Source organism: Nerophis ophidion, linkage group LG17 (assembly GCF_033978795.1).
Source record: "Nerophis ophidion isolate RoL-2023_Sa linkage group LG17, RoL_Noph_v1.0, whole genome shotgun sequence".
Classification (NCBI taxonomy): domain Eukaryota; kingdom Metazoa; phylum Chordata; class Actinopteri; order Syngnathiformes; family Syngnathidae; genus Nerophis; species Nerophis ophidion.
The window spans coordinates 3369267-3383494 of record NC_084627.1 but is presented as its reverse complement, the minus strand read 5'-3'; the positions used below and the strand labels follow the sequence as shown (position 1 = coordinate 3383494).

The 14228-nt window shown below is 40.2% G+C and overlaps 1 protein-coding gene across 6 annotated transcripts in view; it reads right to left on the bottom strand.

Moving 5' to 3' along the window:
* Positions 1–14228, bottom strand: part of prodha (proline dehydrogenase (oxidase) 1a) — a 50503-nt gene that overhangs the window by 30914 nt on the left and 5361 nt on the right. For all 6 annotated transcript variants that reach the window (XR_009802324.1, XR_009802326.1, XR_009802327.1 and 3 more), the window contains exons 2-3: positions 12299–12507; positions 3909–3943 (exon numbers count right to left, since the gene is read on the bottom strand). Coding sequence is in view for 1 of the 6 variants with exons in the window: in XM_061875747.1 (XP_061731731.1) it covers positions 3909–3943; positions 12299–12507 (244 nt within the window). In the remaining 5 variants the exon portion in view is untranslated. The remainder of the gene's footprint in view (positions 1–3908; positions 3944–12298; positions 12508–14228) is intronic.

Sequence of the window (14228 nt, the reverse complement as noted above, 5' to 3'; positions counted from 1 at the left end):
ACTTACCAATCGACGGATTTAAGTTGCTCCAGTGTCACAAGATGCGAAAGTCCTGATCGTTTGGTCCGCACATTTTATCGGAGATGCTAATAAGGCAGCCATGCTATGGGCCACTTCATTAGGTACACCCATGCTATGGCCGAATAGCGTCAATAGCTATTCGCTCAATAGCTTCAATTTCTTCTTCAATTTCGTTTTCGTTACCTGCCTCCATACTCCGACCATCTGTTTCAATACATGCGTAATCTGTTGAATCGCTTAAGCCGCTGAAATCCGAGTCTGAATCCGAGCTAATGTCGCTATATCTTGCTGTGGTAACCGCCATGTTGTTTGTATTGGCAGCCCTGTATGACGTCACAGGGAAATGGACAGTCGCATCGCAAATACCGAAAATCAAGAACTTTAAAGCTTTTTTTAGGGATATTCCGGGAGGTGTAACATTTTTAAAAAAACTTCGAAAAATAAAACAAGCCACTGGGAACTGATTTTTATTGTTTTTAACCCTTTTGAAATTGTGATAATGTTCCCCTTTAACATTGCAACACATGCCAATACGGCTGGTTTAGTTTACTAAATTACAATTTTAAATTTCCCGCGGAGTTCTTGTTGAAAACGTCACGAAATGATGACGCGTGTTTGTGACATCTCGGGTTGTAGCGGACATATTAGCCCAGCACCACACACGGCTAAAAGTCGTCTCTTTTCATCGCATAATTACACAGTATTCTGGACTTCTGTGTTTCTGAATCTTTTGCAATTTGTTCAATTAATAATGGAGGCATCAAAGAAGAAATATGTAGGTGGGAAGCGGTGTATTGCAGCTGCCTTTAGCACCGAGACACAGCCGGTGTTTCTTTGTTTGTTGTGAAGCTTTAACACAGAGCGGTCAAGCGAACATGTTTCTCTATGTCAACCAGCAAGTTTTTGGATGGGGAAATTGTGATATTAAGTCGGCTCTTACTGGAGACTTCAGTGGATTATGCGACCTCCTCCTGTAGCTGTCAAAAAGGCAGCTGTGATCTTGCCTCCTCCATTGGCTTCTCGGAGAGACACTGGCGTTCACCGCAGCCCTCCGACTTTCAGGTATGACTTTATAATCTCACTAAAACACTATTAACACAATAAGCAGATAAGGGATTTTCCAGAATTGTCCTAGTAAATGTGTCTAATAACATCTGAATCGCTCACACTGCCGTCGCCTTTTATTTTTTATTTTTTTAGTGCTTCACTCTAACTTTCCTCATCCACAAATATTTAATCCTCGCTCAAATTAATGGGGAACTCGTCGCTTTCTCGGTCCGAATTGCACTTGTTGCTGGTGGCTATGATTGTAAACAATGTGAGGATGTGAGGAGCTCCACATCGTCTGCTACTTCCGGTACAGGCAAGGCTTTTTTATTAGCGACCAAAAGTTGCGAACTTTATCGTGGATGTTCTCTACTAAATCCTTTCAGCAAAAATATGGCAATATCGCAAAATGATCAAGTACGACACATAGAATGGACCTGCTATCCCCGTTTGAATGAGAAAATCTCATTTCAGTAGGCCTTTAAAAGAAGAGAAAACACGAAAAAAAAATGATAATTAAATTTTGAAACATAGTTTATCTTCAATTTCGACTCTTTAAAATTCAAAATTCAACCAAAAAAAATGAAGAGAAAAAATAGCTAATTCGAATCTTTTTGAAAAAATAAAAAAAAAGAATTCATGGAACATCATTAGTAATTTTTCCTGATTAAGATTAATTTTTGAATTTTGATGACATGTTTTAAATAGGTTAAAATCCACTTTAAAATAAGATTTAAATTTGATTCTACAAATGTTGTAGATTTGCCAGAATATTTTTTGGGAATTTTAATCAGAATAAGTTTGAAGAAATATTTCACAAATATTCTTCGTCGAAAAAACAGAAGCTAAAATGAAGAATTAAATTAAAATGTATTTATTATTCTTTCCAATAAAAAAAAAAACTTGAACATTGATTTAAATTGTCAGGAAAGAAGAGGAAGGAATTTAAAAGGTAAAGGGTATATGTGTTTAAAAATCCAAAAATCATTTTTAAGGTTGTATTTTTTCTCTCAAATTGTCTTTCTGAAAGTTATAAGAAGCAAAGTAAAAAAAATAAATGCATTTATTTGAACAAGTGAAGACCAAGTCTTTAAAATATTTTCTTGGATTTTCAAATTCTATTTGAGTTTTGTCTCTCATAGAATTAAAAATGTCGAGCACAGCGAGACCAGCTTGCTAGTAAATAAATAAAATTTAAAAAATAGAGGCAGCTCACTGTTAAGTGCTGCTATTTGAGCTATTTTTAGAACAGGCCAGCCGGCGACTCATCTGGTCCTTACGGGCTACCCGATGCCCGCGGGCACCGTGTTGGTGACCCCTGCTCTAGGGAAAGGTTGTGATTAAATCTTATACTGAAGAGAAAAGTATATAATAATGCTGTGAATGTTCCATGTAATGAAACGCCGATTCTCTGGGTTCACAACTAACTGTGTGGCATTTACATCTGTGGCTGTAGGTAACCTCCTGAAACAATTCTGAAAATGACCGGTAACTCCATAAAGTGCTCGGCACGCACTTTAAAATGTTGCTACACGGCTGAAATCATCAGCGCCGTTAATGCCGACTAAGCAGTTGCCGCTTTGCCATAATTACAACATTGGTTGTGTCGAGTTGTTCAACAGTCAGTTGTGGTATTTTAGGCTTCATATCTCGGCACATATTCAATGGTAGACAGGTCTGGACTACAAGCAGGCCTGTCTAGTACCCGCACTCTTTTACTACGAAGCCACGCTGTTGTAACACAAGGCTTGGCATTGTCTTGCGGAAATAAGCAGGGGCGTCCATGATAACGTTGCTTGGATGGCAGCATATGTTGCTCCAAAACCTGTATGTACCTTTCAGCATTAATGGTGCCTTCACAGATGTGTAAGTAACCCATGCCTTGGCCACTAATAAACCCCCATACCATCACAGATGCTGGCTTTTCAACTTTGCGCCTATAACAGTCCGGATGTCTCTTTTCCTCTTTTTTCCGGAGGATGCGATGTCCACAATTTCCAAAAACAATTTGAAATGTGGACTCGTCAGACCACGGAGCAATTTTTCCACTTCGCATCAGTCCATCTTGGATGAGCACGGGCCCAGCGAAGCCGGCTGCGTTTCTGGGTGTTGTTGATAAATGGCTTTGGCTTAGCGTAGTAGAGGTTTAACTTGCACTTACAGGTGTAGCAACCAAATGTAGTTACTGACAGTGATTTTCTGAAGTGGTCCAGAGCCCAAGTGGTGATATCCTTTACACACTTTTAAAATGTTATTATCACTCATTATAAATAAATTTTAAAAATTACAGTTAATACACGGTAGGAGGCCACGGGGGAGACTATGTCTCCCGGCTGGCCTGGGATCCCCCGGGAAGAGCTGGAAGAGGTGGCTGGGGAGAGGAAAGTCTGGGGCTTCCCTGCTTAGGCTGCTGCCCCCGTGACCCGACCTCAGATAAGCGGAAGAAGATGGATGGATGGATGGACAGGTAATACACCTGATTGGTATCGGCTTATATCACTCATGGATAATGGGAATCGGTGTCGTCAAACCCTGATCGGAACATCCCTACAAAATACCCTTTGGAGGATTATTAGAAAGTCTGTATTGCTGCATCTAACACGAACCCGATCTGGTTTAAACCGGTTTATTTCAGACGCCCCTACGTCTAAATATAGCCATTCCTGGTAGAGCATATTAGGTTTGCATGGACATACCATAACCTTTACCCCAAATGCGGCTCACGTTGCACCGGAGCAGACAGACAGAATGTTCCATACGACGGGAACAGTTTGGAGACGTGTGGTCACGTGTCTAAACGCTTGATTCTGTTTGACAGCAGGACGTCAGCTAACACTCACCTGGACTTTCTTTCTCCGCCTGAGACAGACACGAACTGAAAAAGAAAGAGAAGAAAAAGTTGCATGAGTTGCATGGATTGAAAATGTTATTAGTAGATTGCACAGTACAGTACATATTCCGTACAATTGACCACTAAAATGGTAACACCTGAATAAGTTTTTCAACTAGTTTAAGTCGGGGTCCACGTGAAATCAGGGCGGTCCAAACTCTTTCCACAAAGGGCCGAACACGGAAAAATTTAAGCATGCGGAGGCCATTTTGATATTTTCAATTTTCAAACCATAACAAAATATATGGATTTTTTTTTTTATAGAGGGTTTCAGTCACTAAAATGTTAAAAATAAGTCAAATTTGTATTATTTGTTTTAATTTAATGCTTACAGTAAATCTCTATATCAACTTGAGGTTGATATAAAGTAAAACAAATAAGGTTTTATGCCTTTTCTGTCAAAAACAATTTTGTTTTTTATAGTAAAACTGAAATATGCTGTATTTAGATGGATAGATAGATAGATAGTACTTTATTGATTCCTTCAGGAGAGTTCCTTTAATTAGCAATTAAAGCCCTCAAAGATCAATAATGCAGGACACCATTGATTTCAATTATTTAATATTTTTGAGTAATCACAGTGAAAAGTTAAATAAAATCCTACTAAATATATTTGAGATCCGAAAGGTTCCTCACTCATAAAGTGATGCATTTTTATAATTTTTTTTTTAATACTTTTAACACTTAAATTTCAAGATCAAATATCTGTCAATTTTTAGTTTGAACTATTATTTCGTTTTTTTTATGCTCTTTGTTCAAAACGTTGATGTTTTTATATGGCAACCACACAACATATGCAATATTTTTTCCACATAAAACCTTTTAAAGTGATATTTTTTAAGCAATTATTTCATTATAACATGGATTTTTTTGTCCTTTTTTCTTAGCAATGGAAAAAAGAAAAAGAAAATAAAGACAAAAGTGTCAACATTGCCACTTTTTCTCATTAGACTTCACATCATTCCACTTTTAAAAATTTTTTTTTTTTTTTTTTGCAATACTATCAATTTTGCAATTTTTGCAGAATGTGTGGCAGGCCGGTAAACGATGAGCTGCGGGCTGCAAAAGGCCCCCGGGCCGCACTTTGGACGCCCCTGACGTAAATATCGGACTGCCGATATTATCAGCCGATAAATGCTTTAAAATGTAATATCGGAAATTATCTGTAACGGCTTCAAAAAGTAAAAATTATGACTTTTTAAAACACCGCTGTACGGAGTGCTTGTTATTTTTATTAGATAGTAGTCTGTTTATTTCAATTGTTAGTTTTTCCTTAAATTGGAGTCTTTAATCTTGTTATATGCAAATATAATGACAATAAAGTCCATCCTATTCTATTTTTATGAGAGTATGGGATTCCATTTTGCATCATTTTCTGACACATTAAATGGTAAACGGGTTGTACTTGTATAGCGCTTTTCTACCTTCAAGGTACTCAAAGCGCTTTGACACTATTTCCACATTCACCCATTCACACACACATTCACACACTGATGGAGGGAGCTGCCATGCAAGGCGCTAACCACGAACCATCAGGAGCAAGGGTGAAGTGTCTTGCTCAAGGACACAACAGGCGTGACGAGGTTGGTAGAAGGTGGGGATTGAACCAGGAACCCTCAGGTTGCTGGCACGGCCACTCTCCCAACCTCGCCACGCCGTCCTATTCTAGTTTCTTCATTCTTGGCATTCTCTCGATGAGCTTCAAGAGGTAGTCAGTCCCCTGCAAGGGTTTTCATGAAAATGAAGAAAACTGAAATGAGGTGTGTCCAAAATGTTGGCGTGTACTGTATATGTACATATACACATATACATTTTTTTTCCAACGCGGCCCTCAATTCAAAACATTCGTACACCCCTACTGTAAGCTATAATCATCAAAATGATATCAAACAAAGGCTTGAAATATCTGAAATGTTCTGAGCTTTTGTGATGTATTAGCTTCACTTTGTAAATGTAATTACTGGAATAAGCTTTTGCACAATACTACTTGTTACTAATTAACTGACTACAAATGTTCCCATTTTGGATGTTTTGTTCAAACAACAGCAATGGAGTTAAATTCTAATCCTATTTCCTCTATTAGGGCCATTGCATAACTTGCAGGGATCCAGCACATTTCTGTAAAAGGCAAGGCAACAGGCGCGCCAAGTACCGCCCCTCAACTGGCTGAGTAGCCAATCAGAGGAGAGGGGTCTGTCCCCACCAGCCAATGGTACACAAGCCTTTTTTGTGCCCGCTTCCTGACCTTCAACAACAAAACAAGTAAGTTGTGGGCCTATTTGAATAATGACGCAGGTTAGACGAGGTACTAAATGTGATAATAACTGATAGGAGGAAGTTATGGTTGGAGTGTCCGCACTGAGATCGGTAGGTCGTGAGTTCAAACCCCGGCCGAGTCATACCAAAGACTATAAAAATGGGAGCCATTACCTCCCTGCTTGGCACTCAGCATCAAGGGTTGGAATTGGGGGTTAAATCACCATAAATGATTCCCGGGCGCGGCACCACTGCTGCCCACTGCTCCCCTTACCTCCCAGGGGGTGAACAAGGGGATCGGTTCAATCAATCAATCAATCAATCAATGTTTATTTATATAGCCCCAAATCACAAATGTCTCAAAGGACTGCACAAATCATTACGACTACAACATCCTCGGAATAACCCACAAAAGGGCAAGGAAAACTCACACCCGGTGGGCAGGGAGAATTCACATCCAGTGGGACGCCAGTGACAATGCTGACTATGAGAAACCTTGGAGAGGACCTCAGATGTGGGCAACCCCCCCCTCTAGGGGACCGAAAGCAATGGATGTCGAGCGGGTTTAACATGATACTGTGAAAGTTCAATCCATAGTGGCTCCAACACAGCCGCGAGAGTTCCGTTCAAGCGGATCCAAGACAGCAGCGAGAGTCCCGTCCACAGGAAACCATCTCAAGCGGATCAGCAGCGTAGCGATGTCCCCAACCGATACAGGCGAGCGGTCCATCCTGGGTCTAGACTCTAGACAGCCAGTACTTCATCCATGGTCATCGGACCGGACCCCCTCCACAAGGGAGGGGGGGACATAGGAGAAAGAAAAGAAGCGGCAGATCAACTGGTCTAAAAAGGAGGTCTATTTAAAGGCTAGAGTATACAGATAAGTTTTAAGGTGAGACTTAAATGCTTTCCAGAGTACTGGAGCCCGAACGGAAAACGCTCTATAGCCCGCAGACTTTTTTTGGGGCTCTAGGAATCACTAGTAAGCCGGAGTCTTTTGAACGCAGATTTCTTGCCGGGACATATGGTACAATACAATGGGCAAGATAGGATGGAGCTAGACCGTGTAGTATTTTATACGTAATTAGTAAAACCTTAAAGTCACATCTTAAGTGCACAGGAAGCCAGTGCAGGTGAGCCAGTACAGGCGTAATGTGATCAAACTTTCTTGTTCTTGTCAAAAGTCTAGCAGCCGCATTTTGTACCAACTGTAATCTTTTAATGCTAGACATGGGGAGACCCGAAAATAATACGTTACAGTAATCGAGACGAGACGTAACAAACGCATGGATAATGATCCGGTTAAACGCAGAGGACAAATTTCGCCACACCTAGAGTGTGTGTGAGACAATCATTGCTACTTTATGGGCTTATGGGAGCATTAGAAAAGGGGATCATGTGTAGAACACACACCTGATAAGGCCACAGTTGGGTAAGTCATAAAAGGTGACAATGTTTTCGAATTAGGTGCACCTGTTTAATCCAACACCACAGCAAACCATGTATTGTTGAATCATTATTTGGTATTAGTGAAGTGAAGTGAATTATATTTATATAGCGCTTTTCTCTAGTGACTCAAAGCGCTTTACATAGTGAAACGCAATATCTAAGTTACATTTAAACCAGTGTGGGTGGCACTGGGAGCAGGTGGGTAAAGTGTCTTGCCCAAGGACACAACGGCTAGTGACTAGGATGGCGGAAGCGGGAATTGAACCTGCAACCCTCAAGTTGCTGGCACGGCCGCTCTACCAACCGAGCTATTAACTCAACAATAATACTTATAAGGGAAGCTAAAGACCACAGGTGTCAAACTCAATGCCCGTGACCAAGGTTCCCTCTAAGGTGCGCGCCCGTGCAATTGCGGACTGCTCACTCCGCGCACAAAATCCAATTAAAAAAATAATCAATTATCATAGTAACTGACAAGAAGCCACAGATACAACAGTTTTCGTTGTCACTGTTCAATTATTGTAACTTCTGTCGAGACGCTTCAAGGAGGACAAGAATTCCGTCGATCACTTTATGGAGCAAAACTCTTTACAAACACATGACCAAAAGCATCGGGGCGGCATAGCTCGGTTGGTAGAGTGGCCGTGCCAGCAACTTGAGGGGTTGCGGGTTCGATTCCCGCTTGTGCCATCCTAGTTACTGCCGTTGTGTCCTTGGGCGAGACACTTTACCCACCTGCTCCCAGTGCCACCCACACTGGTTTAAGTGGAACTTAGATATTGGGTGTCACCATGTAAAGCGCTTTGAGTCACTTGAGAAAAGCGCTATATAAATATAATTCACTTCACTTAAATAGACCTCCTTTTTAGACCAGTTGATCTGCCGCTTCTTTTCTTCCTCCCATGTCCCCCCCTCCCTTGTGGAGGGGGTCCGGTCCGATGACCATGGATGAAGTACTGGCTGTCCAGAGTCGAGACCCAGGATGAACCGCTCGCCTGTATCGGTTGGGGACATCTCTACGCTGCTGATCTGCCTCCGCTTGAGATGGTCTCCTGTGGACAGGACTCTCGCTGCTGTCTTGGATCCGCTTTGAACTGAACTCTCACGGCTGTGTTGGAGCCATTATGGATTGAACTTTCACAGTATCATGTTAGACCCGCTCGACATCCATTGCTTTCGGTCCCCTAGAGGGGGGGGGGGGGGGGGTTGCCCACATCTGAGGTCCTCTCCAAGGTTTCTCATAGTCAGCATTGTCACTGGCGTCCCACTGGGTGTGAATTCTCCCTGCCCACTGGGTGTGAGTTTTCCTTGCCCTCTTGTGGGTTCTTCCGAGGATGTTGTAGTCGTAATGATTTGTGCAGTCCTTTGAGACATTTGTGATTTGGGGCTCTATAAATAAACATTGATTGATTGATTGACTAAACAATTTCTATCTAGCAAAGCTGGTCATTTGCCGTACAAAGCAGACCAAAACCAACTTTGCCATCTTTCATATCAACAGCAGCCGCTCGCTCTTTCTCACTTGTGCCAACACATGCACATATGGCACTGAGCCAGTGATGCGTTTACAGCCACACAAAAAGTCGGACATTTCCAACACCGCACATTGTGTGTAATTCCAGGTCGTTACACTATGATTTACCATTTAAATGTGTGCTCATTCTACTGTCATTTACTAAGAAATTTAATTTATAAATATTAATCATGAAATGCTGTTATTATATTAAAGAAATACTAATAAAAAGACATACACTGGGGCAAAAAAGTATTTAGTCAGCCACCGATTGTGCAAGTTCTCCCACTTAAAATGATGACAGAGGTCTGTAATTTTCATCATAGGTACACTTCAACTGTGAGAGACAGAATGTGGAAAAAAAAAATCCAAGAATTCACATTGTAGGAATTTTAAAGATTTGTAAATTATGTTGAAAAATAAGTATTTGGTCAACCATTCACAGCTCTCACTGATGGAAGGAGATTTTGGCTCAAAATCTCACGATACATGGCCACATTCATTCTTTCCTTAACACGGATCAATCGCCCTGTCCCCTTAGCAAGAAAACAGCCCCAAAGGATGATGTTTCCACCCCCATGCTTCACAGTAGGTGTGGTGTTCTTGGGATGCAACTCAGTATTCTTCTTCCTCCAAACACCACGAGTTGAGTTTATACCAAAAAGTTCTATTTTGGTTTCATCTGACCACATGACATTTCTCCCAATCCTCTGCTGTATCATCCATGTATCCATTTTGGTATCAACTCAACTCGTCGTGTTTGGAGGAGGAAAACAACTGGCAGATTTCTTGCTTGAATTTTACCGCTAAAGACAGTGGTATTGTTTCTCCTATCCATTCCATTTATTAGAGATGTCCGATAATATCGGATTGCCGATATTATCGGACATTATCGGTATCGGAACATTATCGGCTGATAATATCGGACTGCCGATATTATCAGCCGATAAATGCTTTAAAATGTAATATCGGAAATTATCGGTATCGGTTTTAAAAAGTAAAATGTATGACTTTTTACAACACCGCTGTACGGAGTGGTACACGGACATAGGGAGAAGTACAGAGCGCCAATAAACCATAGAGGCACTGCCTTTGCGTGCCGGCCCCATTACATAATTTGTACGGCTTCTCACACACACAAGAGAATGCAAGGCATACTTGGTCAACAGCCATACAGGTCACACTGAGGGTGGCCGTACAAACAACTTTAACACTGTTACAAATATGCGCCACACTGTGAACCCACACCAAACAAGAATGACAAACACATTTTGGGAGAACATCCGCACTGTAACACAACATAAACACAACAGAACAAATACCCAGAACCCTTTGCAGCCCTAATTCTTCCGGGACGCTACAGTATAAAACCCCCCTGCCCCCCATCTGAACCTCAACCCCGCCCACCTCAACCGCCTCATGCTCTCTCAGGGAGAGCATGTCCCAAATTCCAAGCTGCTGTTTTGAGGCAAGTTAAAAAAAATAATGCACTTTGTGACTTCAATAATAAATATGGCAGTGCCACCTTGTTGGCATTTTTTCCATAACTTGAGTTGATTTATTTTGGAAAACCTTGTTACATTGTTTAATGCATCCAGCTTGGCATCACAACAAAATTAGGCATAATAATGTATTAATTCCACAACTGTGTATATCGGTATCGGTTGATATCGGAATCGGTAATTAAGAGTTGGAGAATATTGGAATATCGGATATTGGCAAAAAAGCCATTATCGGACATCTCTACCATTTATTCAATTGTTTAATATGCTGGGAAACAAAACACTGCTTTTACTGTAAAATTCTGGTGACTGAGCTTCCAGATTTTAAAATTATTTTTTTTGTTGCAATTTATGTAAAAAAAAATACATTGTTAATGTATTATATATACATATATATACATGCATATTCATATATTACTCATTGTTAAAAGGGCAACCATAACTGCGATGTGGCCCTCAATAAAAACGAGTTTGACACCTGTGCCCTAAAGCAGTGGTCCCCAACCACCGGGCCGCGGCCCTTGGCCCGATTGGTACCGGGCCGCAGAACAATTTTTTTATAATATATATATATATATATATATATATATATATATATATATATATATATATATTTTTTTTTTTTTTTTTTTTTTTTTTAATTAAATCAACATAAAAAACACAATATACACTTACAAATAGTGCACCAACCACAAAAAGACTCCGTTTTTCATGACAAAAACGACCCTTTTTCATGACAAAGAAGAAAAAAAAGAAAAAAAGAAAAAAAAAGGACACCCCCCCCTCCCGGGCCGCGGGACAAATTATTAAGCGTTGACCAGTCCGCGCATACAAAAAGGTTGGGGACCACTGCCCTAAAGCATGTCTTTGGATCACATAGTTCCTTTTCAAGCTTCTTTTTCACTAAGTTTTACTTTTTTCTTTTTAGCAAATTGTATTAATTACATAACACATCCCGCCTAACTTGTGCCCAAACAGGACAATTTTACTGTTCGTTTTAACCTCCTAAGGTACAAGCTGTTTGTTTACATGCTTTTTTTTTTATTTCTCTTTGTTATTTGGGCTTATTGGACCCTAATTAGAATAAAAACTAAAAATCCTCTTTTAATATGATGTACTTAGTCCATATGTACACAAACGTGTACTTCATGTGCAGTGACATGCTCATTTTTATTTGTACTTTTTTTTTTTTTTTACAAATTCCATTGCATGTTATAGCCCGGTTGGTAGAGTGGCCGTGCCAGCAGCTTGAGGGTTGCAGGTTCGATTCCCGCTTCCGCCATCTTAGTCATTGCCGTTGTGTCCTTGGGCAAGACACTTTACCCAGCTGCTCCCAGTGCCACCCACACTGGTTTAAATGTAACTTAGATATTGGATTTCACTATGTAAAAGCGCTTTGAGTCAGTAGAGAAAAACGCTATATAAATAGAATTCACTTCACTCTTCTGACACCACCAGATGGCAGTATAAGTGTCCACATAAGTGGCCATAAGACCCCAATTCAGTAGTGTACACAATTTTGGAAATAAGAGCTAAAAGGTGCTGTCCACGCATGTGGCCATTAAGGCCTTTAGAGGTTAAATCCCCAGCTCCTTCCAGATTTAATACGAAGCAACTCACTCCATCTCCTTCTTTTCCGCCTCCTCTTGCGTCAAGTCCTCTTCCACGCTGTAATCCAGCACGGCGCCCACGCCAAAGGCCTGGTTCTTCTGGATGAGGGGTTTGATGGCGTTATGGTCCTCCCCGGCCACAAACTGTCCGTAAAAGGTCATCTTCATCAGCTTCTCGAACAACCGCTGACCCAGCAGCTTCTTGCTCAGCTCCATTAACTATCAACAGTAGAAAATGTACATCATTATGTTCTTACAAGCTTTTTTTTCCTAATAGCCAAACTGTGGAATACTTTCACAAAAATTAAGCGCTAAGTCGGGGGTCAGCTAGTAAAATTGTGTACAAGCAAATGCTTGCTTTATTTTGATGAATAGACATATGTTTTGACCGAAGTGTGTCATTTTGCAAAAAATCTAGGAATTAAGTAAATTGAATGTGGTGTTTTGTAAAAAGGGTGTAAATCATTTTCACAAAAGACACACAGTTAGTAAAATTGTGAGTACGCAAATGGAAAAAACTAAGTATATTTGCTAGGGCTGCGAATCTTTGGGTGTCCCATGATTCGATTCAATATTGATTCTTGGGGTCGCGATTCGATTATAAATCGATTTTTTTTTTTTCCGATTCAACGTGATTCTCGATTCAAAACGATTCTGTATTCATTCAATACATAGGATTTCAGCAGGATCTACCCCAGTCTGCTGACATGCTAGCAGAGTAGTAGATTTTTTTAAAAAAGCTTTTATAATTGTAAAGGACAATGTTTTATCAACTGATTGCAACAATGTAAATTTGTTTTAACTATTAAACGAACCAAAAATACGGCTTATTTTATCTTTGTGAAACCATTGGACACAGTGTGTTGTCAAGCTTATAAGATGTGATGCAAGTGTAAGCCACTGTGACACTATTGTTCTTTTATTTTTATTTTTATAAATGTCTAATGAGGGATTTTTAATCATTGCTATGCTGAAATTATAACTAATATTGATACTAGAGGTGTGGGAAAAAATCGATTCAAATACGAATTGAATAGTTTACTTTGTACGATTCAGAATCGATTCTCATTTTTTTTTAAATCGATTTTTTTTATTTTTAGATTTTTTTTTATTTTTTTTTTAATCAACCAATCCAACAAACCACTACACAACAATACCATAACAATGCAATCCAATTCCAAAACCAAACATGACCCAGCAAAACTCAGAATTGCAATAAACGGAGCAATTGAGAGGAGACACAAACACCACACAGAACAAACCAAAAGGTAATGAAACAAAAATTAATATTATCAACAACATCCATCCATCTTCTTCCGCTTATCCGAGGTCGGGTCGCGGGGGCAGCAGCCTAACTAAGCAGGGAAGCCCAGACTTCCCTCTCCCCAGCCACTTCGTCTAGCTCTTCCCGGGGGATCCCGAGGCGTTCCAGGCCAGCCGGGAGACATAGTCTTCCCAACGTGATTATCAACAACAGTATCAATATTAATTATAATTTCAGCATAGCAGTGATTAAAAATCCCTCACTGACATTATCATTAGACATTTATGAAAATTTAAAAAAAGAATAGTGTCCCGTAAATGACCGCCATAACCACAACACCAGGGGGATCTCCACAAACCACGTTAAACCCAGATTCCGATCTAACAAAAGTCTTAACTCATTCTCTTTCTATGCCACATCAATGTGGAATGCACTCCCAACAGGTATAAAAGTAAGTCCATCTCTATATTCCTTCAAAACTGCTCTAAAACAACACCTCCAGGCAACATCAATACTTTACTAATACCCTCCTCCATTCACATCCCATCTCCCCGGATTATAAACAACTCAAATGTACTTCTAATGTATATACTTGTTCTTATGCTATGTGAACTCACTATGTTCTCTGCTGGCTGTACATATCCTACTAAATAAGACCTACACTGTTTCAATGTCC